Source organism: Xenopus laevis, chromosome 2S (assembly GCF_017654675.1).
Source record: "Xenopus laevis strain J_2021 chromosome 2S, Xenopus_laevis_v10.1, whole genome shotgun sequence".
NCBI classification, from domain to species: Eukaryota; Metazoa; Chordata; class Amphibia; order Anura; family Pipidae; genus Xenopus; species Xenopus laevis.
Genome location: NC_054374.1, coordinates 19,863,767 through 19,888,308, shown reverse-complemented (window position 1 = coordinate 19,888,308; position 24,542 = coordinate 19,863,767). Strand labels below are relative to the sequence as shown.

At 41.1% G+C, this 24,542-nt stretch overlaps 2 protein-coding genes across 2 annotated transcripts in view; both read right to left on the bottom strand.

The window, feature by feature from the left end:
• Positions 1–1,048, bottom strand: part of LOC495517 (uncharacterized) — a 33,158-nt gene extending 32,110 nt beyond the window's left edge. Inside the window, exon 1 of the mRNA XM_018248427.2 lies at positions 897–1,048. The gene's annotated coding sequence lies outside the window, so the exon portion shown is untranslated. The remainder of the gene's footprint in view (positions 1–896) is intronic.
• Positions 1,049–5,170: 4,122 nt separating this feature from the next.
• LOC496105 (uncharacterized) lies at positions 5,171–23,191 on the bottom strand (the record flags this gene model as incomplete). The annotated part of the gene is given in 8 exon segments (NM_001095360.1): positions 5,171–8,124; positions 9,463–9,596; positions 11,351–11,531; positions 12,792–12,952; positions 14,874–15,055; positions 17,844–17,970; positions 19,958–20,059; positions 23,094–23,191. Coding segments are annotated over 7 exon segments (1,500 nt in total). The 3' UTR covers positions 5,171–7,458.
• Positions 23,192–24,542: the final 1,351 nt, after the last annotated feature.

The window sequence follows — 24,542 nt, the reverse complement described above, 5'->3', positions numbered from 1 at the left end:
TCACAGAGGCCCAATCAGCCCCCACCAGCCCAATCAATAGTTACTTTCTATGGCACCTTATAGCAGCCCCTCTGGCATTTGCCAGAACCCACAGATTGCCAGTCCGGGCCTGGTGCTAATGTAGGAATGGATGGTTTCTAATTATATCTCTCCATTCTCAATGGCCTCCCTGCCCAGTCCATAGTTGGTGAATACAGTAAATTAAAATCCCCTCCAATCACTAATAGAGAGTCTGGTAAAGCTGACATTTTTTTCAGTGTGGCATTTAAAAAAAAAAAAGATGTCTGCTTTTTATTTGGGGCATACACGCAAGCTATTTTTCTATTATTGAGTTGCCCTTGTATAGTAATATATCTCCCTTAACATCTTAGTTACATGTAGAAGGCAATTTTTATGGATCAGGATTGCTACCCCTGCCTTTTTTACGGGTGCAGGGGCAAGGTATGAGGTAGGGTATTGTTTAGATAACAGTTTAGGTGAGTCAAAGGAGCTAAAGTGCATCTCTTGAATTAGTAATATGCCATCTTTTAATCAATGGGGCAGATTTATCAAAGGTCAAAGTGAAAATTTGAATTAAAAAAAATTCAAATTTCGAGCTAATTTTTGTTTACTTCGACTAGGGAATAGTCCAAGAAAAAAGTAGAAAATTTGAATATTGAAATTTGTCATGTACGGTCTTTTTAAAAATGGGAGCTGCCATGTTGCAGACTTGAGTTCTCTGGGCTTGTAGCTAGTGAATCAGGAAGCAGGAAGGAATCAGTAGCCCAAACCCCACACTGGAATGATCAGCAGGGCCACTGGGTCAATATTTAAAGTATGATTAGAAGGGAGTAGACTGGAGAGGATGTATACAGACAGAAAGTTTATTGGCAAAACATAAAGTAAAAACAACTTACTGGCTCAGGAAATCAAAGTAGAACAAAATCCAAGAACAGGCACAATTTGCCAAAAAGGGAAGCAAGAACCGGGAATAACTGCATGGGAGAGTGTCCTGGAACATGGTCAGCCTGGAACTAAGAACATAGGAACGGGTGTCCAGCAGGTTGGAGACCTATGAAATGGCAGGGGGGGCTTGTTCAAGGTTTAAATAAGGGCCCTCTGCTGGGAGCTAATTAGGAATAGGCTGCACCTGCTGTTAACAGAGCAGCTGAGAATAATTAACAGCCCCAGGGCTAGCCATTCAATCCACAGAAAAGGGTAAACCCATATCTCTAACCTGCCAGAATAGTAAAGAGTTAAGAGAACAGGCTGTAATGTAAATGGTCCCAGGTTCAAACCCCGCGAGAGATAATTCCGTGCAGGTGCCCCTTCATGAGTGCCTTGGATTCTGGCAAAGATACATGCAACTGCCCCCTTCATGGATGCCTAGGGTATTGGCAATGGAACAGGCAACTCCACCCATGCGGGTGTCCTACTACGAGGTCACGCAACGGGCAGAGCCACCCACGTGGGTGCCCTGAGACTTGGTAGAGCCGCCCTGGGACTCCGTAGAGCCACCCTAGTGGGTGCTCTGGAACTTGGTAGAGCCACCCTGGTGGGTGCTCTGGGACTAGGCATTGGAATAGACAGCATTTTAACACATGGCAGTAGCCCCATTCGTGGGGGCACAGGACTTGTCCCTCTCCTGGGGGCAGCTGCTGGTTAACAGCCCCAGGGCTAGCCATACAATCCACAGAAATGGCTAAACCCATACCTCTAACTGCCAGAATATTAAAGCGGTAAGGGAACAGGCCACAATACAAAAGGTCCCAGGTTCAAACCCAGCAGATGGATAATTCCTTACAGCAGTGACCTTTAGTTGCTGTGAAAGCTAAAAAAGGAATTTATCAACTACCACTGAGAGCCCCACTAATACAGGGACTCTGGACCATCAGCAGTTAGTAACTGGTAGGAAGCGCTGGAAGAGACAATAATTTATATTAAACTGTTTATTACAGTTATTATTAGAGAATAATATCCTGTCAGGCGTTTTCTGAAGATAAGTTCAAATATGCGTTTGAAGCTCCACAATATGTCCTGTTGCAAAATGCCAGTTTGGGCACCAGGTCCTATAAATACATTTGCAGGTCTTAAATAATAGCCATGCCCACCGAGGTGGCAGTAGTGTTATATTAGCAGTAGTGTTATATTAGCATCGGAGTTCCATGACCTGTATAAAAACACTCAGCCTTCGGCCTCATGTTTTTATATGGTCATGAAACTCCTTGGTAACTTATAATATCCTTATATTTTACAAGAGGGGGTACTTTATTCACTATATATATATGTGTATGTGACAGAAGTTGGTGGGAAGAAAGGAGGGCACAGCGAGAGGACTAAGATCTGGTGGAAAGCCATAAGTGGGTGAGAAGTGTTTGAGACGAGATTTCTAAAAATAGGCAACTTGGCGTATATATATTGGCAGGAGGGGGTGCCCCAGATATAGGGCCACTAAGCACTGGTGATTCCTCCTGTGGAGCGCTTACCCTCTGTGATGAACTTCATCCCACAGATTACTGGAGCGTAGAGACAGTTCAAACATTAAATGGGAACTCTGCCCAATGACGGGTTATTTTTATTATTTGTACAATGAAAGAAATGTAATTGAAGCCACTTCACCGTATTTGTTCATTAAGGATCTTCATTGTTTTTAAGTTGTTTAGAAATGTTATTGGTATTGAAAGCATTGTATTTTCATTCTTTTTTTCGACTCATGTAACAATGTAGCAGACGTCAGTTCAGGTCTGTTATTAATCAGCCGGATTCTGAGACAGTTTCAGGAGTCACAAACCAGAAGTTCAGCGAATGTAAACGGAGAGATGTTGCTTTCCATAACAATTACATTTACAGATAACTGTTAAAACCATTGAAAGTGAACAATGGATGTCGCTCAGAATTTTATTTATTAGGCAAAAACTGCTTTTGGGTGGAGTCCATTTAATAACTGCCATTGCTCCCTGTCTTCTTTATTTCTATATTTGGTGACCATGAAATTGTCATGAATATTAATCTAATGACTGACTCCATTCATGGCATCACCTTAATCTCTCTCTGCTGTGTTATTGATTCAGTTATGTCTATTCTCTCTTTATTCAATGTTGGACTGGGTCACCAGGACACCGGGAAAAAACTTGGTGGGCCAGGCTGACCCAAACCTGCTCCCTGGTGTCCTCGCTGGTGTCCTGTGGGTGCTCGTCGGACTCTCCCTGACCTCCCCCCTGATCATGGCTGCAAAAGGACAGCAGTGAAAAGGTATGTGCAGCAGGGGAGAAGGGGGAGAATTGTGGCCTCTGAACAAGTCAAAACTGAGGAGGGTGCAACCTCAGTGGGCCCAGGACTTCTCAGTCTGACCCTGTGTTTATTTCATTATAGATTATGTTCTGCCATTGGCACACGGAGTGGATTTTGGCAAGGAAACGCCTGAGCATACATTTTTGCACCAAAACCTGCTCCGTGTGTGTGCACCCAGGCCATCATAATACCTATTGGTACAGACACAGTGGATTGGCTGATTTCTGGCCTTCCATAGACAAAGGACCCCCTATCCCCTCATAGTGTGTCCCTACTATACAGAATTAAAGACACAGAGACAAATATGGTAGCAAAATCTGTGGAAGTCACAGCTTTATCTAACAATTTAGGCAAAAAAGGACTCGTACACCCTGACCCCAGCTGCGGCTCCTACTATCAAACGTGGGCTCACTGCCCATACCATAAAACCGTTGAGCAGGGATCATGGGGCAAAAAGCCCTCCGTAACCAAACCGTAGCCCATCCCCCTGCTCCCAACATTGTGCCTTAATGGTGCTAACCCGGCCTCTTGCATGACTCGGACAAGACGGTGCAGTCAAAGTTTGATACACACCATTGACTCAACAAGGGTAGGCCTGCACTGTAACCATATTTTTGTTCATGGAGCCGTACTGATGCCAATCAATGGAAAAGGGGAGGGTGAAACCTATGCTTTCCAATGGCCCACCTACTTACCCTGTGACCACCACTCCTCTAAAAATGGCCTGATGTTCCCAATGAGCAGATCCAAACCTTCTTCTGACAAATATACCCCGTCATCCCTGTAAAGCTGGGTTTGTCTACAATTTATATTTCCGTGCCTTATTATCCCCACACCAGAGGAACAAGTGAATTTTTGCATGGCCCTGTTGACTTTCTTTCTGCCCTGGGTGGGGTGGTGCCTTACCTATTGCTTCTTTGTATGACAGCTGCTGCATTTCTTTTAAGGGCACCTTATTGTCTTCTGAACTGCTTGTTTTGACCTCTCTACTTTATCCCAGGGGAGCCTATATTTCCTAGCTTCTGTATCTATTTCAATACACAGAAAGGTACATTTTGTCTTCCATCCTGCAACTGGCACGCCTAGCTCTGTTATCATTTGTAAAAATTCTGCTATTGTTTAGTGACAAACCTTCAAATAGCCGGCAATTAAAAAATCATCCAAATAATGGGCTATGGCTGGATTCCCGGATCTTTTGAACAGTAGCCAGTGTAAAAATGTGCTAAATCTCTCAAAATGAGAACAATATTGCACACCCCATAAGAAGACAAAGGGCAACATAGAATGCTCCTTGAAAATAGCAACCTGTTAGCTTACTATCTGGGTTTAACGGTAATAGTCTGAATGGCGATTCTATATCAACCTTTGCCATCAGTGCCTTTTTCCCATCCTTTTTACTATATCTAATGCTTTATTAAAAGACTAGTACGTCACCTTACATTGTTCTTTATCTAATGCGTCATTTACTGAGGCCCCCTCTGGGTATGACAGATGTTGTATCATCCTTAATTTTCCTGGCTCTTTCTTCGGGACTATGCCTAACGGGGATACTACTAACACTTTTATAGGTAGATCCTTAAATGGACCCAGCCATTCTATTCCAATTGTTTTTTAAAGCATCTACACTATCTGAGCTTTGCAGGGAGGGGGAGATTTTAACACTGGATCCTAAAACCCTCTAAAAACCCTTTCCCAAAATTCAGCCGCATTCTGATCTGAGTAATCCCATAATGCTCACTAACTTGCCCATCCGTATTGGCATTACACTCACTCACAACATGAGAAGCCCTGCATGCAGAACATACGTGTCTAAATATACAAGCATACTGATATGATTGCAGCCTATCTGAATATTCATTATATTTGTCAGTGCAACAATGAAAGACAATGAGAGAGCTAAAGCAATAATGATTATGTATCAAACAAACAGCAAGACAAAGTTTTTTAGCATGGAGAAAGCAGTTGTGATTCTGAGAATTAAGTTCGGGTTTATATTTAAAAACGTCCTCCATGGCGATGTACAGTATTTGCATATATAATGTGCAACGTGACTCAGGATGTGGCGATTCTGTTCTCAGAACCAGGGGCTCACGTTGGCTTCTGAAGTGCTCATTGTGCTATTGGCTGTCACAACTGACATTAATTTCTATTGGCAAACATCTATGTACCTCAAGTCAAAGGGAAATGCTGTAGGCGTAACTGTACTGCTGCTATTGTGTGACTTTCCTTTGAGAATTAAATCTGAGCAAGTAAATACAGACAGGATGTGAGGTCCAAACCTGTCCCTGTACTGTCCCATTATCTATTTGATACATTACATGTGCATTGAAGTTCAATAATAACGATGTATAGATACAGATTTAAAAACCAACACCATCTGGCCTTATGTGACTACAACTACTTTGGGATGACAGCTGTCTATAGGCAGGGCAGGGGTTTATAACTGCATAATATTGCTGGATCTTTGTACTTTGCTCTCTACAAATAGCTCCTAAAAATAAGCTACACACCTGAGTGCACCTCTGCTGCCTTATATTCACTCTCTACATCCACATGGTAACTAAGATGTGGGGCATCTGATGAGTTTTAATTGAAAATGACAGTTTGCAAATAACCGGGGAAGAGGAAATTCATCTCTGCATAGTATCAGATTTGTGTTTGCCAGTGAGCGGAAGGCAGTGGAGCGACATCTACTGGCAATATTTTATACTGCGTCTTCACTGGTTAGGAAACAAGACATTACTTTTATACTGATGACACACAGCGTTGCACTGGGCCGGTGGGACACCAGGAAAAACCCAGTGGACCCCCCTGGCCCAGACCTGCTCCACAGAATCGGGGGAGGTGGTCGAAGATGACAGAGGGGGCCCTGCGACTGGGGAGGGGGCCCTTAGGGGGGCAGGGGCCCTGATGTGGCAGCCCCGGTTGGCCCTGAGCCCCCCTCCAGTCTGACCCTGATGACACACAAATCTTCATGTTAAGCACGGGTGATCCTGGGGCTGCTGCCACCTTTGCTGCCCCCTCTCCGCGCTTAAAGCATTGGAACGGGTCAAAGGGGGGCCACATCGCTACTGCAATGAACGCAGGAGTGCTCTCTGCAATAGTGGAGCCAAATTTTTGGGTTAAAACCTGGAAATTCAATTAAAGTTACAAAAGGTGACCCTTCACTGGCTGTTTGCTGCCATCTGAGGCAAGGTTCTCATCTTGTTTCATGGCAGGAACAGCCCTGATGTCAAGTGCATAAAGTATAAAATTCTCATCTTATCCTTAATTCATCTGCTCCTTCCTATATATCTTTCTATATGTCCCATATACTCCCTCTTGGTCCTTACACTTAGCTTGGGATAATCTATTGTCCATACAGATAACAAAAGAGCGGATAGATGCATGAATCAATTTACCCTGAATGGAATTCCCATTTTCATCAATCACCCTCACTAATTGTATTTTCAAACTTCCAAAAGAATCACTTTCTAGTGGAAACATCTGGATTCCTCTATAACACACCCCTGACTTATGGACTTGGTCCCCTTTTCCATTTTGGTTTTGTCTTTCTCAATTTCATTCTATCTGTATACTGAAACTCTGAGCACAATCATTTTCACTAAGTCATATATAATAATAACCATACCCCTGATTGTGTTTACGCCTTGTACAGCAGTGTGTATCTTTCTGATGTTATATGAAGCTCAACTGCAATAAGACAACATAGGTTTGAAAAAAAATACTTTGCATGGTCCCCTCAGTCTTCATAGGAGGAGGTTCAAGGTATTATATAACCAAGTAAGCCATTGTAACCCAGTTGTAATGTAAAAATTATAATATAAAATACAAGAATTTCAATATATCATAAGGATTTAGCCCCCAACTAGGCCCCCAGGCACTTGTAATCCCATGACTGAGCAGTTTGAATTTTTCAACAAACATAAGGGACTGACCAGAATAAAAATCCATGTGGTGTATCCCTGCATGATTATTAAGGCCACACTGCATTGGACTAGTTGCAAGCACAAGGAGCGGATTTTGCTGCCAAACTGCATATTAGCCTGTTTTGTGCCATGTGCCTGCACCCAGGCCAGTGTAGAGGCTTGGGGTGCAGGCACATTAGAAAGCTGATCGGATCATAGGAGCTGATTCTCAGGTGGTGTGGCAGTAGCCTTATACCCCATCTCTGAACACCAGCATAGTTTATCGACTCATATAATCTGAAGCAAAGGGCATCTCCGTCTCCTCTGCCTCAGATTCGGCATCACTATCATCTGAGGCTTCCTCCAAAACCGACCCCCTGCAAGCACCCAGTTTTAATATATTAGTAATGAGCCTGAGATCATGGGGATCCTGAGGAACATCAGACACATCCACAGCAGTTATATCTTCTTGTTTCTCTATGGGGGATGCCTCTTTTTTGAAGTTTGTCCACAGATCCTCTGGATTTCCTACAGACACAGTGTTCAAGCTGATTTTAAAGACCTTGGTGGTGTTGACCTTGGTGGGACCTGGGGAAGAGGTAACGGCCTGTGGCAGTTCTGAAGCTGAAGCACCACTCTGAGTGTGTTCCAACACCGGTTCCTTTGGAATTCCTTCCTCAGCAGAAAAGCTGCAGTCTTGCCCACTGGATTCAATGGAAGAGGAAAAAGTCAAGGGTGGTATAGCTGAGCTTTCTCCTCCACTGGAATCATTCTGAGCAGTGTCCAGAACCATATTCCTTACGGCATAACCTTGTCCGCACATTTCCTCATAACTAACATTGCACTCTTCCATCTCTGTATTACAGAGTGTCTCTACAGACACAATCTGTGCAGGGCAGACATATTCCGTACGTCCATCCATACTCACCGACGTCGGAAACGAATTCTAGATATTATATACAAAATGAAAGAAAAAAACTCAACTCAAACTTAGTGCAAGTATCAGTGTCAGCATTTGCTTTGTTTTACATTAAAGGGCAACTAAAGGCCAAAATACAACCAACACAACAGGGTAATACTATATATAGTATGGGCTTATTTGTCCCTTTATTTCTAGTAATTATTCTATTGTCTATTCTGTAGCATGCATTTATTACTGTTTTTCCAAGGATACCAGCCTGTCAGTCAGCTGTTATTCTCTGGAGGTGAAAAGCACAGGAAGCAGATCCTGCAACTGTAGGTTGGGTGTAAAGAACTTTCCCTGGTTGACAAATCTTAATATATGAACAGCAGGACTGATACTGCAATGACTCTATGTATCTGTAACCTTGTCATAAGTAGGGATGCCATTTTTTGCTAATGTCATACTGACCAGGTGTGCATCTTAGGGAGTGGGTTGTTGGTGGCTGATTGATGACACAATTTAGGGGTGGAGCAAGGTGTCATCAAGGCCTCATTAAAAAAACTTTGAAGGCAGATGTAAGGCAGGCAGGCAGCCAATCAGAGGCAGCTGGAAACAGAGGACCAGTTGTTGCATTGCTGGTAAATTTATAATAATGATTTAAATTTAGACAATTGGCTGAGCACTCTACTAATGCATTTTGAAGATTTACGCTACCCCATTATTGGGTGGTGCAGGAGACAAAATTCAGATTAAAACTATGATAAACAGTATCTCTCAATCTGCACATGGTAATTTTGTTTAAATTGTATATTTTTGTTTAATTATTTTGAGGTCACCCAGTTCGTTATATATTCATGAATTAATGCATATTTACAATGATCAATCAATTAAACAACTTATTAACTCAGCCAATAAATCACTAATAAGTTATAAAGTGCATGAGTTTTTTTCATAATCAAATAGACAACTTATTAACTTGGCCGATAAATCAATTACTAATAAGTTATAAAGTGCATTCTTTTTTTACATAATACACTTCACAGTTCATCAGCTTGCAATTAAAAGTTCATAATCAAATTCATAATTAAGTTAGCATTAATTAGCCTCATGTTCATTTTATTCCAGCCTGAAGACCAGTCTGAAGGCCAGTTAGGGGGAGATTTGGGGTGAGTGCTTATTTGTGTCCTGGGTACACATGGATCTATAGCAGGGTGACAGTTACCCCAATTTTTCTATATATCTGTAACCTTGTTATGAGCTAAGGGGGTCCAGCCTGAAGGACAGTTAGGGGGAGATTTGGATTAAGTGCTTATTTGTGCCCTGGGTACGCCTGGAACCATAGTAGGGTGACAAAACAACAACAGGTATAGAAACACATACCAAAGCTTTGGGGAATAAATTCCATCCCATGCAAATATACCCAGCTCTATCGAGTCCAATGAGTAAACACACTATTCCAATCGGTATTAGAATGCTAATGATAACTGCAATACTGATATATGGAGGATGGAAATCTGCAGAAAGAAACATAACAACACTTAGAGGGATATAATTATGTACAAGGTGGATTTGTGTGTTACTGGAGAGAAAAACTGTACAGCTCTAAAAAAGGTTTATGGAAGCAAAAAAAAAAAAAAAAGCATTGCAGAAGGATGGGTTCATTAAATCATTATTGAAAGGTAAAACATTTTTTTTCTCATTTTTCCTTCACAGTCCTCCAGTGACATGCCAATGGCAACATCAGACAAATGTTATTAAGCTATGACTCTTAGGGGGATTATAATATGTGTTGTAAGCACAAAAAAAGTTTGTAAAGTTAGCGATCACGTTTGCGTCCTTTTTGACTAGGGATGCACCGAATCCAGGATTCAGGCCTTTTTCAGCAGGTATAGTAGGGAGAGATGGTGCCTATAGTAACAGTGGGATAATAGTCTCTGGGAAGGGAGTGTGACTGTGGGATAGTAGGTATAGTAGGGAGAGATGGTGCCTATAGTAACAGTGGATAATAGTCTCTGGGAAGGGAGTGTGACTGTGGGATAACAGGTATAATAGGGAGAGATGGTGCCTATAGTAACAGTGGGATAATAGTCTCTGGGAAGGGAGTGTGACTGTGGGATAGCAGGTATAGTAGGGAGAGATGGTGCCTATAGTAACAGTGGGATAATAGTCTCTGGGAAGGGAGTGTGACTGTGGGATAGCAGGTATAGTAGGGAGAGATGGTGCCTATAGTAACAGTGGGATAATAGTCTCTGGGAAGGGAGTGTGACTGTGGGATAGCAGGTATAGTAGGGAGAGATGGTGCCTATAGTAACAGTGGGATAATAGTCTCTGGGAAGGGAGTGTGACTGTGGGATAGCAGGTATAGTAAGGAGAGATGGTGTCTATAGTAACAGTGGATAATAGTCTCTGGGAAGGGACTGTGGCTGTGGGATAGTAGGTATAGTAAGGAGAGATGGCTTTTTAGTTCTCCTTTAAAAGGTAACTACCCATTAAAGGAGAAGGAAAGGCTGAATTAACTTGGGGAGTGACAAAAGTTAGGCACCCCCAAGTGAATTTATTTGGCAGGCATGGATTTGCAGCGAATTTCCGCATTTCGCCGCCCGCAAACGTCTTTGTGAAATTTCACCATGGAAGATTTTGCGTCAAGATTACCATGCATTGAAATTGTTGTGCCCATTGATTTTAATGCATTTGGATAATAAAGTCACGCGTATAAAAATTGTCACATGTGTCAAAATTGTCGTGCTTCAAAATTATTTTGAAGCCCATTGACTTCAATGCATTTCACGAATTTTCGCTGTTTCACAAATTTTCTCGGGGTTTTGCGTTTTTTCCGCAAAGCAAAACGGGACAGATTCTCCCATCACTAGAGATTGTATTTACTTACCTGAAACCCGAGCCGGTGCTCCTATCAGCATAAAACTGCACTGGCCAGTGAGCACCACGGATCGTCACTTCCTTCTTCTTTATGTGGGTGCGCTTGTACAATAGATCAAAAAGCCGAACTTTAACAAAGCAGTTGGCTATTTTGTTCTACTGCACATGCGTCTGCCCCGGGAAATTTGAAGTAAGAAGAAGCCGGAAGCCGATCGATCCATGGTGCTCTCTGGAATAATCTCCAGAAAGGTGCAGTTTGTATCAGTCCAGGGTTTCAGGTAAGTATATACAATTACAGGCCTTTCCTTCTCCTTTAAAGTGAATTTTCTTTTTCATTTATTTTCAGGATTTCAAAGAGAGCTGAGAGAAGTCTCAGGTTGCAATGTCTTACCTTCAGCTTGGGTGGACGAAGTGGTTACACATTGCAAGGCGGATGGGATTTTCTTGCCCTTAGTATTCGAAGACACTAGTGAGACTTTAACAGAAACACAGTAGTTTGTGTTTGGAGGCAGTAAGCTTTCCACTAAAGTGTAGTTATCTTCATAGACCATCTGCTCATGATATGAGAGCTTCTAAAAAAGGAGAAGACAGACAGAAGGCAAGATGTCTTTACTTGTCATTGTGCAGGTACAAGGGGGGCCCAGTGAGGACCACGTTAATGAGCAGTTTCATTATTTATTGATAAAACGCTTTTGACTGGTCCTAAAATGAATTTGCTTTGGGGCTCAGCAAAGCTCACCATAGACGTTAAGATTTCTCTTTCCTTAACTACTAATTTTTGTGCGATCCTACAAATCCATCAAATTATTATGAGGATTTGTGGGCACAGAACAATCGTGCATCTAACGAATTTCGTCCGACATTGGCAGAAAATGTGAAATGTATCCATTGTCCAATTGTTTGCAGGGCCAAGCAGGCAGCTACCCACAGTTTTCCTGGCTTCAACTAGACAATATCGCTTGAAATTGTCTCTTTAGTTGATGGACAATTTGAACATTAAAACGATCGTTTCAAGATAAGCTTGGTCTTACAATAACGAAAGATCTTTTAAAAATTGTCTTTGGCCACCTTAAAGGGGAACTATTGTGAAAATGAAAATTTAATATAACCCTCAGCATACTCAAATAAGAAACTTTCTAAATACAATCAATTAAAAATGTTGTACCGTTTTTGAAATAATCACGCTTATCTTCACTAATCCTGTCTCAGCATCTGTTTTTGCTCATTCCGTCTTCATTCAGGAGTTGGGTGTCAGATGAATGATCCAATGTATCTTATAGGGGGGGGCTCCTTTTGCCTAGCAGATGTATTTGAGGTCACTCTATTAAAATCACCAGACATCATGTCTCTCTACATGCAGAATTTGTGCCAAAGGCAGTTATTTTGTTAGATTTTGTTTGTACTGGAATCAGTTATTTGAGTGAGCACTAATACATCTGCTAGGAAAGGGAGCCCCCCTATAAGATATATTGGATCACTCATCTGACACCCAACTGCTGCATTAAGACAGAATAAAGAGAAACCGATGCTGAGAGAGAAGTAGTGAATATAAACTTGATTATTTCAGAAACAATGCAGAATTTTTAACTGATTGTATTTCGAAAGTTTCATATTTCAGTATGAGGAATATTCGATTTTTATTTTCCTTCAAGATCCTAAAATGATAGATTCAGTGTATTTCTAGTTTGATCCAGGAGGAACAGACTACGCTTACTGATTGTAAAGAGTTTATGAAAGCACATTAGGGCTATGGAAAATGCTAAATAGGTCACAGCCAGCCATGAAGGTTAACCACTGATTAGCTTTCATGGATAAAGTGATATAAAACTTACATTGTTGTCCTGCCATCGATCAATGCCATAGGTTATTAACGGGTAGATGTCATTGTGCAGCATAGAATGAGTTCCATTAAAGTAGGATATGGGAGGGCGAATATTAATGGTCACATTGCAGCCTTGGGCAGACAGATCAACTAGTGGAGGACCCAGGTCAGCTACAGAGGAACACAGCAAAGATTACTGACACAAAATGATTCTCAATTTTTAAATTGCTTGTTCAAGCCTTTGAGATAACTTTTAGTATGCTGCCCAGACTCTTTTGCAATAGGCTTTCGTTTTTTATTATTTGTAGTTTTTGAGTTATTTAGCTTTTTATCCAGCAGCTCTCTCCAGTTTGCAGTTTTAGCAATCTGGTGACTAGTGTCCAAATTTTCCTAGCAACCATACATTGATTTGAATAAGAGGCTGGAATATAAATAGGAGAGGGTCTGAATAGAAAAACGAGTAATATCAACTAGCAATAACAATAATTTTGTAGCATTTGTTTTTTAGATGGGGTCAGTGACCCCTATTTGAAAGGTGGAAAGAGTCAGAGGAACTATTGAAAAAATGAAGACCAATTGAAAAGTTGCTTAGAATTAGGATACAGGGAACTCTGAGTATCACTCATGTATTACAAGGGATAATGTACCCCCTACTGTAAATGATAAGGATATCAGAAGTCACTGAGGGGTTCTGTGACCATATAAAGGCACAAGGCTGCAGACTGAGTTATACAGGGAACTCTGAGTATCACTCATGTATTATAAGGGATAATGTACCCCCTATTGTAAATGATAAGGATATTAGAAGTCACTGAGGGGTTCTGTGACCATATAAAGGCACAAGGCTGCAGGCTGAGCTATACAGGGAACTCTAAGTATGACTCATGTTTTATAAGGGATAATGTACCCCCTAATGTAAATGATAAGGATATTAGAAGTCACTGAGGGGTTCTGTGACCATATAAAGGCACAAGGCTGCAGGCTGAATTATACAGGGAACTCTGAGTATGACTCATGTTTTATAAGGGATAATGTTCCCCCTAATGTAAATGATAAGGATATTAGAAGTCACTGAGGGGTTCTGTGACCATATAAAGGCATAAGGCTGCGTTATACAGGGAACTATGAGTATCACTCGTGTATTATAAGGGATAATGTACCCCCTACTGTAAATGATAAGGATATTAGAAGTCACTGAGGGGTTATGTGACCATATAAAGGCACAAGGCTGCAGGCTGAGCTATACAGGGAACTCTGAGTATCACTCATGTATTATAAGGGATAATATACCCCTACTATAAATGATAAGGATCTTAGAAGTCATTTAAGGGTTCTGTGACCATATAAAGGCACAAGGCTGCAGGCTGAGTTATACAGTAAATTATAAGGATATTAGAAGTCAATGAGGAACAGTAACATCAAAAAATTAAAGTGTTTTAAAGTAATGAAAATATAATGCAGTGTTGCCCTGCACTGGTAAAACTGCTGTGTTTGCTTCAGAAACACTACTATAGTTTATATAAATAAGCAGCTGCGTAGCAATGGGGGCAGCCATTCAAAGGAGAAAAGGCTCAGGTTACACAGCAGATAAGCTCTGTAAAACATAATGGTGTTATCTGTTATCCACTATTAAACCTGTGCCATATAGCCTTTTTTAATTCCTGCCACTGCTACGCAACAGCTTGTTTACATGAACTATAGTAGTGTTTCTGAAGCAAACACATCAGTTTTACCAGTGCAGGGCAACAAAACATACAACATTTACATTACTTTAAAGCACTGTCATTTTGTTGGTGTTACTGTTCCTTTAAGTAAAGGCACAAGACTGCAGACTTAAGGTACAGGTCATGGAAGCTACACCAAAAACAGCTAGGGACCACTGGGAAGCCACATAAGATGACAACATTTTCAGAAATATACAATGGGCCAGTACGTGTTTGGGGGTCAAAAGCAGCCCCCCAGAAAATAACAGTTTTTCTTTAAGTTTAATGTGCAATGAAATATGGAGGGAAGTCCAATATGTAGATATTGATGGAACAATATGCCACAAAATGAAATGACAACTATAAAGCCTACAAGGAACAATACTTACTATGACATTTTGGGCAGAATGTTGCTGAGGTCGTTGCATTTGAAGTCTCGTTAGGAGTGAAACTGATGACTTGCACATTGTACTCCCCTTTAAGGTCTGTGAAATAATCCGTCAGATCACAGCGCTGTTCGGTAATATCGGTACAAGTGGAAACATGAGTCCAGCGGCGGCGAAAGGGAAAACTGAGAACAAGACGTTAACAATATCATTGCCAATATACAGTGTGATATGCAATGCAAACTGATCGGCACAAGTTGGAATCTTCATGAGACTGTGAGCAATTCATAGGGGGGAATTCACAAAGGTGGTGATATTGAGACAAAATAAAAGTGGAGATAAAAATGTCGGATTTCACTCAAAATTCACGAACCTCTATCTCCACTTTTGTGAATTTGTCTTTTAAACAGACCGTTTTCAGATTTTGTCTTTCTCACAGCATTTCACAACACTTTTTTCGGAATTTGTCTTTAGTTCTTACTACACCTGTCTGTCATCCATCAAATTGGAATTTCCAGGGAGGGGTTTATTTTACCCAGGAAAATTATACATCCTTTTTTCAGGATAACCTGGGATTTCTAAATCTGCCTACATATTTGTGTAATTCCACTTCTGGGACAAGATATAAGGGTCTAAATACAAAGAATGTTATTTTGCACAATATAGGGATTTGTATCAGAAATATGTTTTCTTGTCTTAAGTCAAGTGTCTCAGTGATGCTAAAACTAAAACATTGGATGGAAAGCTTTACCTTTCCTTTAGATTTATATGCTATAGTCACTCAAATTGCTAATATTGCTCATTCATTAAGAAACTTTTTAAAAAATTGTAGAAGGGTAAGGGCACACGGGGAGATTTCGGGGAGATATAGTCGCCCGGCGACTAATCACCTCTTCTTCTGGGCGACAATCCCCCCGTTCTGCCTTCCCCTAGCTTCCCGTCTTCTATAATGAGAAATCGCCAGCGGGATGGCACTCGCGGTGCTTCGTTTTCCAAAGTCACCCGAAGTTGCAATTTCTCATTATAGCCGGCGGGAAGGTCGGGGAGATTGTCGCTCAGAAGAAGAGGTGATTTGTCGCGGAGGCGAATTTGCTTGTGTTTCCTTAACCTTAAATACACTTTTTTAAATGTAATCAGTTTACTTGTTTTGTTAATGAGGCTTTTACACCTATAGGGTTAGACAGAAACTTGTGCCCTGACTATAAAATGCTAATCCCTATTAATATGATAATAATTCCCCAATGGGGCACCTACAAGAGGTGTGAAGTGAAGATTGGTTGAACCAAAGCAGAGCAGATTAGTTTAGAATTGATCTGACACATGGGGAACAGTTAAGGTGGTCATACACGGAGAGATCCGCTCATTTGGCAATGTTGCCAAACGAGCGGATCTCTCCCCGATATGCCCACCTTGAGATTGGGCAATATCGGGCTGATCCGATCGTTGGGCCGATGGCTAACGGGTAGCTGGATCACGGGACCGCATCAACGAACAGATGCGGCCGCGATCCGACAAGATTTTTAGTCCCGTCCGATTGACATCTGGCCGACTTTCGGGCAGATATCAATCGGGGAAGCCCGGCTCGGTCTGTCGGCAGCTTTTATCGGCCCGTGTATGGCCACATTTACACTGAGCTTTACTCCATTTTTAAAATGTCGGGAGAAAATGCTGTTTAAAATGTCGTTTAAAATGTTGTTTGAAAGACAAATTCATAAAAGCATCCATAAACTGTATTTCTTTCACAAAAAAATGAAAGGGGCGGTTGAATTGGAATTTAGGCAGATTTCTGTTTGTGAATATGGAGAAAGTATTTTACACCCGTTTACCACCACTTTTACTGCAAAAACGGGTTCTCTCCACTTTTGTGAATTCCCGCCATAGGGGCAAATTCACTAAGATTCGTAGTTGCGCCAGGCGTAACTTTGCCGCACTTCGCCACACTTCGCCAGGCGTAGTTTCGCCAGCGCTCCGCAAATTCACTAAAATCCGAAGTTGCGCTCAGGGGTAGCGTAAGGTTGCGAAGTTAAGCTAGCGAGGGTTAATTTGCATACGGCGTCAAATTCAAATTTCAATGGAGGAATACGTACAATCACTACAAATACCTGGGAAACCTTCAAAACATCAAATAAAATTTTTTTTTTTGCCCTACACATGTGCCCACTGTATAGTTAAGTTGCCATGAGTCAGGAAATGTAGGGGGGAAGGAGGGGAGCCCCAAAATTTTTTTCGATCTTTTTCAGCCTATCACCCATAATATAGAAAAAATCGCCAGCGTTTTTCGGGACTTAGAAAAAAATTTGAACTTTTTTTGAAGCAATCCCTATATACTCTATTGCGCTTCGCCTGGTCTGAGGTGGCGAAGGAAGTCTAGCGTAAAAGGTAGCGTTCAGTACAATGCGAGCATAGTTACGTCCGTTGCGCAAATTCGCCAGGCGTAAGGGTGCGAAGTAACACTAGCAAATTTACGCCAGCGTTCTGAATTTGCGAAGTAACGAAAATGACCAACGCTAGCGAATTGACGCTAGCGTTAGGCGCTTCGGCACATAGCGAATTTGCCCCATAGTCTCTCTTATCTATGTATTTTATACAAGTGACTATTTTGTCAATAAGCATCCAAATAATTTGACACGCAACCATTTTGTTTCGATGCTGCAGATCTTTCGCCGACTAATTTTCGCCGCAGCTGAATTTGTTAGCTGTCAGCAAAATGTGGAAATTCACGACTAATTCGTGCCTGCCAAATTTATTCTCCCATCGCTACCGGGCTGCAGCCCATTCAGTTGTTTAACAAAAACTGTCAGCACTCCAGCTGTCAGGGGTACAGTGAGTTGCAAACACTAAACTGAAGGCGCATGAGTCGGATTCTATTCTGGATAGAAACACTATGTGGAAATACTGTACAGTGAGTTGCAACTTGACAAGGGCTGTTGTTGAACATCTGTGGACATAAAAAAAGTATAAAGTTGGACCCACCTCCATTTGTTATATTGTACCCTGTAGCGGATTAAAGAGTTATTGTTGTTATCCTTCCATGTCAGTATGTGCTGAAAATTAGCAGAATGGATCGTGACATTCTCCGGACTCCGCAGCACAGCCAGAACTGCAAAATAAAAATGCTGTATTGATAGGCATGTCTGATTTGCAATTGGTTTTAATTTGTGTTTTTTGAGTTATTTAGCTTTTTATACAGCAGCTCTCCGGTTTGCAATTTCAGAAATCTGATTGCTAGGGTCCAAGTTATCCTAGCAACCATGCATTGAATTGAATAAGAAACTGGAATATGAATAGGAGAGGCCTGAATAGAAAGATGAGTAATAAAACGTAGCAATAAGGATACATTTGTAGCCTTACAGAGCATTTGTTTTTTTAGATGGGGACCCCCATTTGAAGGATGGAAAGTGTGAGAATTAGAAGGCAAATAATTATACAGTATAAAAAAGAAAAAATGAAGGCCAACTGCAAAGTTGCTTAGCATTTGTCATTCTGTAACATACTAAAAATGAACTTAAAGGTGAACTACCCCTTTAAAATGAGCTTTAATCTCAATATATAGAATAGGTCAATTTATCAATGTTTTGGGGACAAAATAGAATTTGGTGTGGGGCCTAATTACATCTAATAACACCACTGATCTGCAATGTTAGACTGAGGCACCTGAGGCCCAACAAAAACCCTAATCTCAAGGCCCCCAGTATACTCACATAAACCCACATGCTTTGAACATAGTTTTTAATAAGCAGTGGCATAATGGCACTTGTGCATAGAACGCGTAAGGCTATTTATTAGCTAATTATTATTAACATGTATTTTTAGAGCGCCAACATATTCCACAGAGCAGTAAAATAAATGTATATATAAGAACATACAGAATTATAAACATAGCATCCAGTAACCAATACAAAAGGGGAAGCGGGTCCTACCCAAAAGAACTTACAATCTAAAAAGCTTATTTTTTTGCAGTAAACTTTTCCTTAATATATATATATATATGAAAATTGTCGCGCGTCAAAATAATTTGGAGGCCCACTGACTTTAATGCATTTGGACAAAATAGTCGTGCGTATAAAAATGATTGCTCGCGTCAAAATTATTTTGACGCCCATTGACTTCAATGCGCCAGAACAGTTGTGCCCATAAAATTTTCGATCTAAAAAATACTTCAACTATCGAAGTATCAAATTCGATGGTCGAATTTCGAAGTTTTTAAACTTCGAAATTCGACCCTTAGTAAATGTGCCCCTTACACTTAAATATGGTAAATTGTAAATCCAGTGTATGTGTACATACAGTATACACACACGTTATTACATAGTGCACATTGTGGTCAAAGGTGCTTTTTCTATTTCATTATCCACAGTCCTACGCATTCCCTGTCATATCTGAGTAAACTGTGGTACAAACTGTCTGACTGCATATACAATGTTATTTGAGGGGGACTCTTGGGACTGTCCCTTTTATATTATTCTTGCAGTGACAAAGGAAACTTTATTCACACCGTTTGTTAAGTGTTAATTAAATCTGAAATCTGAAAGTGGTCAAAATGTTTTCTCAGATCTGAAACTGGTGTAGGCCAACAGCTCTACCCAGAAAAAAACACATTCTGAAACCATTACTTACAATACATGAACATGCAGTGGTGTTATTTATTAGTAGGAATTGGGGTGCACTGAACATTATGTTAGTCACTTAAGCTGGCCACAGACGCAAAGATCCGATCGTACGAATTGGACTTCCCCATCTCCCCACCTGCCACTAACCATTCAGATCAAATAAAGTAGTAAAAGAACAGATCAGCCGATGTTCTGCCCCTGACAGCAATCGTACGAAAGTTATGTCTGACAAAAGCTAGTGACAGTCTCCCTCTGAAAATCGTACGATCGGCAATACACGCAGAGATATTATCGGCAGGCGACAGAAATCTTTTAACCTGTCCGATCGACCAAACGACCTCCGCCGGACATAAAATGTCGGGACTCTCCACACACGGTCTGAAAATCGTACGAATCCTCGAATCGTACGATCAGATCTTTGCGTCTATGGCCAGCTTAAGTTAATCTTTTACTCTAGGTTCCCCAAATAACACCTACCTGAAGAGCTAAGATGGCAGATCAGCAGCAGAAGACACAGCCCTGCCATGGTGCCTGAATCACAGTCAATGAGATATCTTCATTGTCTCCTTTTCTCCAGTCCTGTTGAAGGAAATACAAACCGTGCCTATAAAATTGTGCAACAAAGAAGCAGCCATTTCCCACAGAGCAACTAACGTCTCAGAGACACCTACAATTAAATGTTCTCAGGGGTTCATTTAGGAGCTATACTAAACACGGAAGTTCAAACCCAGATAGCAGACTGCTTAGTAGCTATCTCTTCCTGGATGAACCAACGCCACCTCAAGCTCAACTTGGCCAAGACTGAGCTCATGGTCTTTCCACCCAAGCTGAGCCCTTCTCTTCCTTTCACCATTACTATTGATGGCATAACCATTAACCAGGTTAACTCAGCAAGCTGCTTGGGGGTCATCTTTGACCAGTCCAACTCCTTCTCTAATCATATAAATAATACTGCCAAAACCTGTCATTTCTTCCTCTGTAATATTGCAAAGATACCCTGTTTCTTTCACAAACCACAGCCAAAAGACTAATCCATGCCCTTATCTTATCTGGTCTTACCTGGTCTTCCTGACTCACATCTCTCTCCCCTCCAATCAATCTTAAACTCTGCTACCGGGATGCTTCTGCTCTCTCCTAAGAGGAAACCTGTTCAACCCCAACTAAAATCCTAAGCGTTGCTGCCTGTTAAGCAAAGGATAGCATATAAAACCCTTCTACTAAGATTCAAAGCCCTTCACTCCTCTGCTCCTCACTACATTTCTTCTCTTGTCTCGCTATGTGTTCCAAGTCGTCTTCTCCGCTCTTCTCAGAGCCACCTTCTCTTCACACCATCCACATCCACTGCCACATCTCGTCTCAAACCGTTCTATCTTGCTGCTCCTTACCTCTGGAATTCCATTCCCGAATTCCTCCGTAAGGAACCCTCTCTTAATCTCTTTAATAGAAAACTAAGAGCCCAACTTTTGGAGCACTAGAACATTAGCCTAGTTCTGTGTCTACTGACTATGCCTTATCTTTTTCATCTCCAATTTGTGCCTGTATGTTAGCCTCCCATCCACTTAGACTGTAAGCTCTATGGGGCAGGGACCTCCTTCCCACTATGTCTCTTACCACATAGCACTTAAGCTCCTTGTCCTGATGTGATTCTGAATATACAGTATTTATAATGTGATTTGTCTTCCCTCTTTATACTTTTTACATATATGTTGTACTTTTATGCACTGTACAGCGCTGTGGCTCCTTAACAGCTCTTTACAAATAAAGTTCTACATACATACATACATACATACATACATACAAGTGTCTCATCAAGATGGTAAAAAAAAATTATACAAAACATTTGTATCACCAAGTCACAAATCAAATATGGTTATAAGAAGCAATTGTCTATGGATGGACACATATTGGGCACTTGCTAAATATGGATGCCATTCAACAGTGGCAGACAGAAGGCACCTAGAGCTGGCCATAAATTAACTGATTTTGTTTCAATGTCGCTCTCAGTGGCCTCAAAGCAGGTGCTTATTATTGAATTCCAGGCTTGGAGGCAAGTTGTGGTTGCATTAAAACCCAGTCTACTGCCAAACAGAGTCTCCTGTAGGCTGCCTGTCCACATAGGGGTTACCAAATAGCCAATCACAGTCCTAATTTGGCACCCCCGGGGATTTGTTTGTATTGCTCCCCAACTTTTTACATTTGAATGTGGCTTCATTTCACTGCTATATCCCGATTGTTTGGAAGGTTGGCTTGAACATTTGGAACAATGGAAAGAGGGCCATATATTTGTTGACCCCCCTGCTGCTCAATTGAGCAACAAGTGGCACAGATTAGCCCAATGTTTGACCACTTTAGCTGGGGCCTGTATTAATAATATATCAGCAATGTATTAACCAGTAAGCAATGTAGGCTCAACATTTCTTGCCCTACATAAAATACATTATAGAAATGGAGCACAAGCCTCAAATCATAATCAACACATATTTAGAAGGTTACCTATATTTTATTATTTTTTAAATTGTGCAGAACTATAGGTTCCCTGCAGGATGCTCACAGAGTGATTGGTCTAAGTTGGAAAACTGGGCAGCAAACTGGAAAACTAGTCTCTTAAAAGCATAGCGACTAGTAACCAATACAGAAGGCAAAGAGGGCTCTGCCCTAAATAGCCTACAATCTAATAGAGGTTGAGACAAAAGGTGTGGGAATAGGCAAGATCAGAAGTAATAAAGGTGAGAGATGTAGCATATTGTATTGTATTTAGTTGCTAAACTGAATGAGGGAAGGCTTCTCTATATAAATGTGTTTTAAGAGATCTTTTGAAAGTGAACAGGTTGGGACAAAGTCGGACAGACCGTGGGAGAGAATTCCAGAGAACGAGTGCAGCCCTTACAAAGTCTTAAATACTGACTGATAGTTGCCCCATGTTGTACATGAATTTCTTACAGGTTCAAAGTCTCACAAAAGAGCTGGGCTATTCTATACAGTGATCTTTTAGAAGATATATAACAGTCAGCATATCTTAGTAACACTCTCTCGCTATATACAGTATATATATATTAGGGATGCGCCGAATCCACTGTTTTGGATTCGGCCGAACCCCTGAATCCTTCGCAAAGGATTTGGCCGAATACCGAACCCTAATTGCATATGCCAATTAGGGGTGGGAAGCAGAAAACATTTTTACTTCCTTGTTTTCTGACAAAAAGTCACACAATTTCCCTCCCCACCCCTAATTTGCATGTGCAAATTAGGATTCGGTTCAGCCAGGCAGAAGGATTCGGAAGAATCCTGCTGAAAAAGGCCGAATCCTGGCAGAATTCCGAACCGAATTCTGGATTCCGTGCATCCCTAATAGATATCCAGTAGCACTATATATAGTCAATAGTACAATATAATTATACATGCAATACATACCCAGAAGAGCCCATAAATGCACCCAGTTATAGTACTCTGCAGTCAGGCTTACCAGCCAAGTACCAACCTGATCTCTGGATCTCCCTCCTCCCAGCACTGACTCTGGCAGTCAACTATACTTTAACTGTATGGAATTTTTCCCTGCTAACCCCACTCCCATTCTTTGTCGTCATTGATTAGCAAGTGCAGATAAAGAACTTACCTGAAGTTAAGATAATGGTGAGATATGGAAATGATCTCTTCTGATTTATGTGTTTTTCTGAGTTACGCAATGAAGGGCCCACTAACTAATTCTCCAACAGCAAATAGTGGTTTGAAGCTAAAATGTCTGTAAGCAGCATAAAGGTGATGGTGATAAAACTTGACACCTTCATGGTTGTTCATTTCCTGTGGTATTTCTTCTCATCTACTATCCACAGATTCTATGTAATTATACTAAAAACAAGACAATTTAGATACGATTATTGTACATTATATGCGCTGCCAAAGGCTCTGCTCTTTACTCACTACCTGTTTATAGAACCTAATTAGAAGGGGAAGCTTTATTGGTTGGTCAGTGTAATATAATATATTTCATTATACTCTTACAGGAAACATATTCTTCTGTTCATTATTATGCAGCTGTGTTTTCCTATCGTTAGTCACAAGATTTGAATCAAATGAATAAAAATTTAAAGAACAGGAAAGATGCACAGGCCCAGATTTGTGGAAAGGCCGCCTAGGGCAGCAGGATTTTAGGGGGGTGGCATGCTGCCCAACCACAGCCCCATTGGTTCAAAAACACTGGGGATGCGCTGGAGATACAATCATTTTTTATATTTCCCGTGCGACAATCCCCATTGCTCCTGTCCAGATGATGAAAATTTTCATGAGGGACGCCCACTATGTAAATCCGGGCCTGAAGATGCACTTAATCGTTTTAAGGTGGCCATACATACAGAGTTCTCGCCAAATGAGTGGATCTCTCCCCGATATGCCCACCTTGAGGTTGGTGAAATCGGGCTGATCCGATAGTGGGCCCTGTTTGAGATGGAGCGATATGGGGCTGATCGATTAGTAGGACCTAGGGCCTAATGATCGGATCACACGAGGAGAATATGGACTGTCAGATCGAGGACTTCATCAACGAACCAATGCGGTCCTCGATCTGACGGGATTTTTAAACCTGCCCGATGGACATCTGCCTGACTGTCCTCCAAATATAGATCAGAAAAGCCTGTCATAGGGCCCCACACACTGCCCAATAAGCTGCCTACTTAGTCTGTCGGCAGCTTATATTAGCCCGTGTATGAGGACCTTAAAGGAAAACTATACCCCCAAAATGAATACTTAAGCAACAGATAGTTTATATCATATTAAGTGGCATATTAAAGAATCTTACCAAACTGGAATATATATTTAAGTAAATATTTAAGTAAATATTACCTACATCTCTTGCCTTGAACCACCATCTTTTAGCCAGTTCTCTATCTAGGTACAAATACTATGTTCCAGGCCAACATTCCTTAATTTAATCAGTAACCTTCTGTGTGTTCCCACAGACCAGCAGCTGTAGATAAGATACCCCCTACTGTGAATATAGTAGACCTCACATTTTATATTTTTCAAGGGACAAGAACAAAATATTATGTAAAATTTGAATAAATGTAAA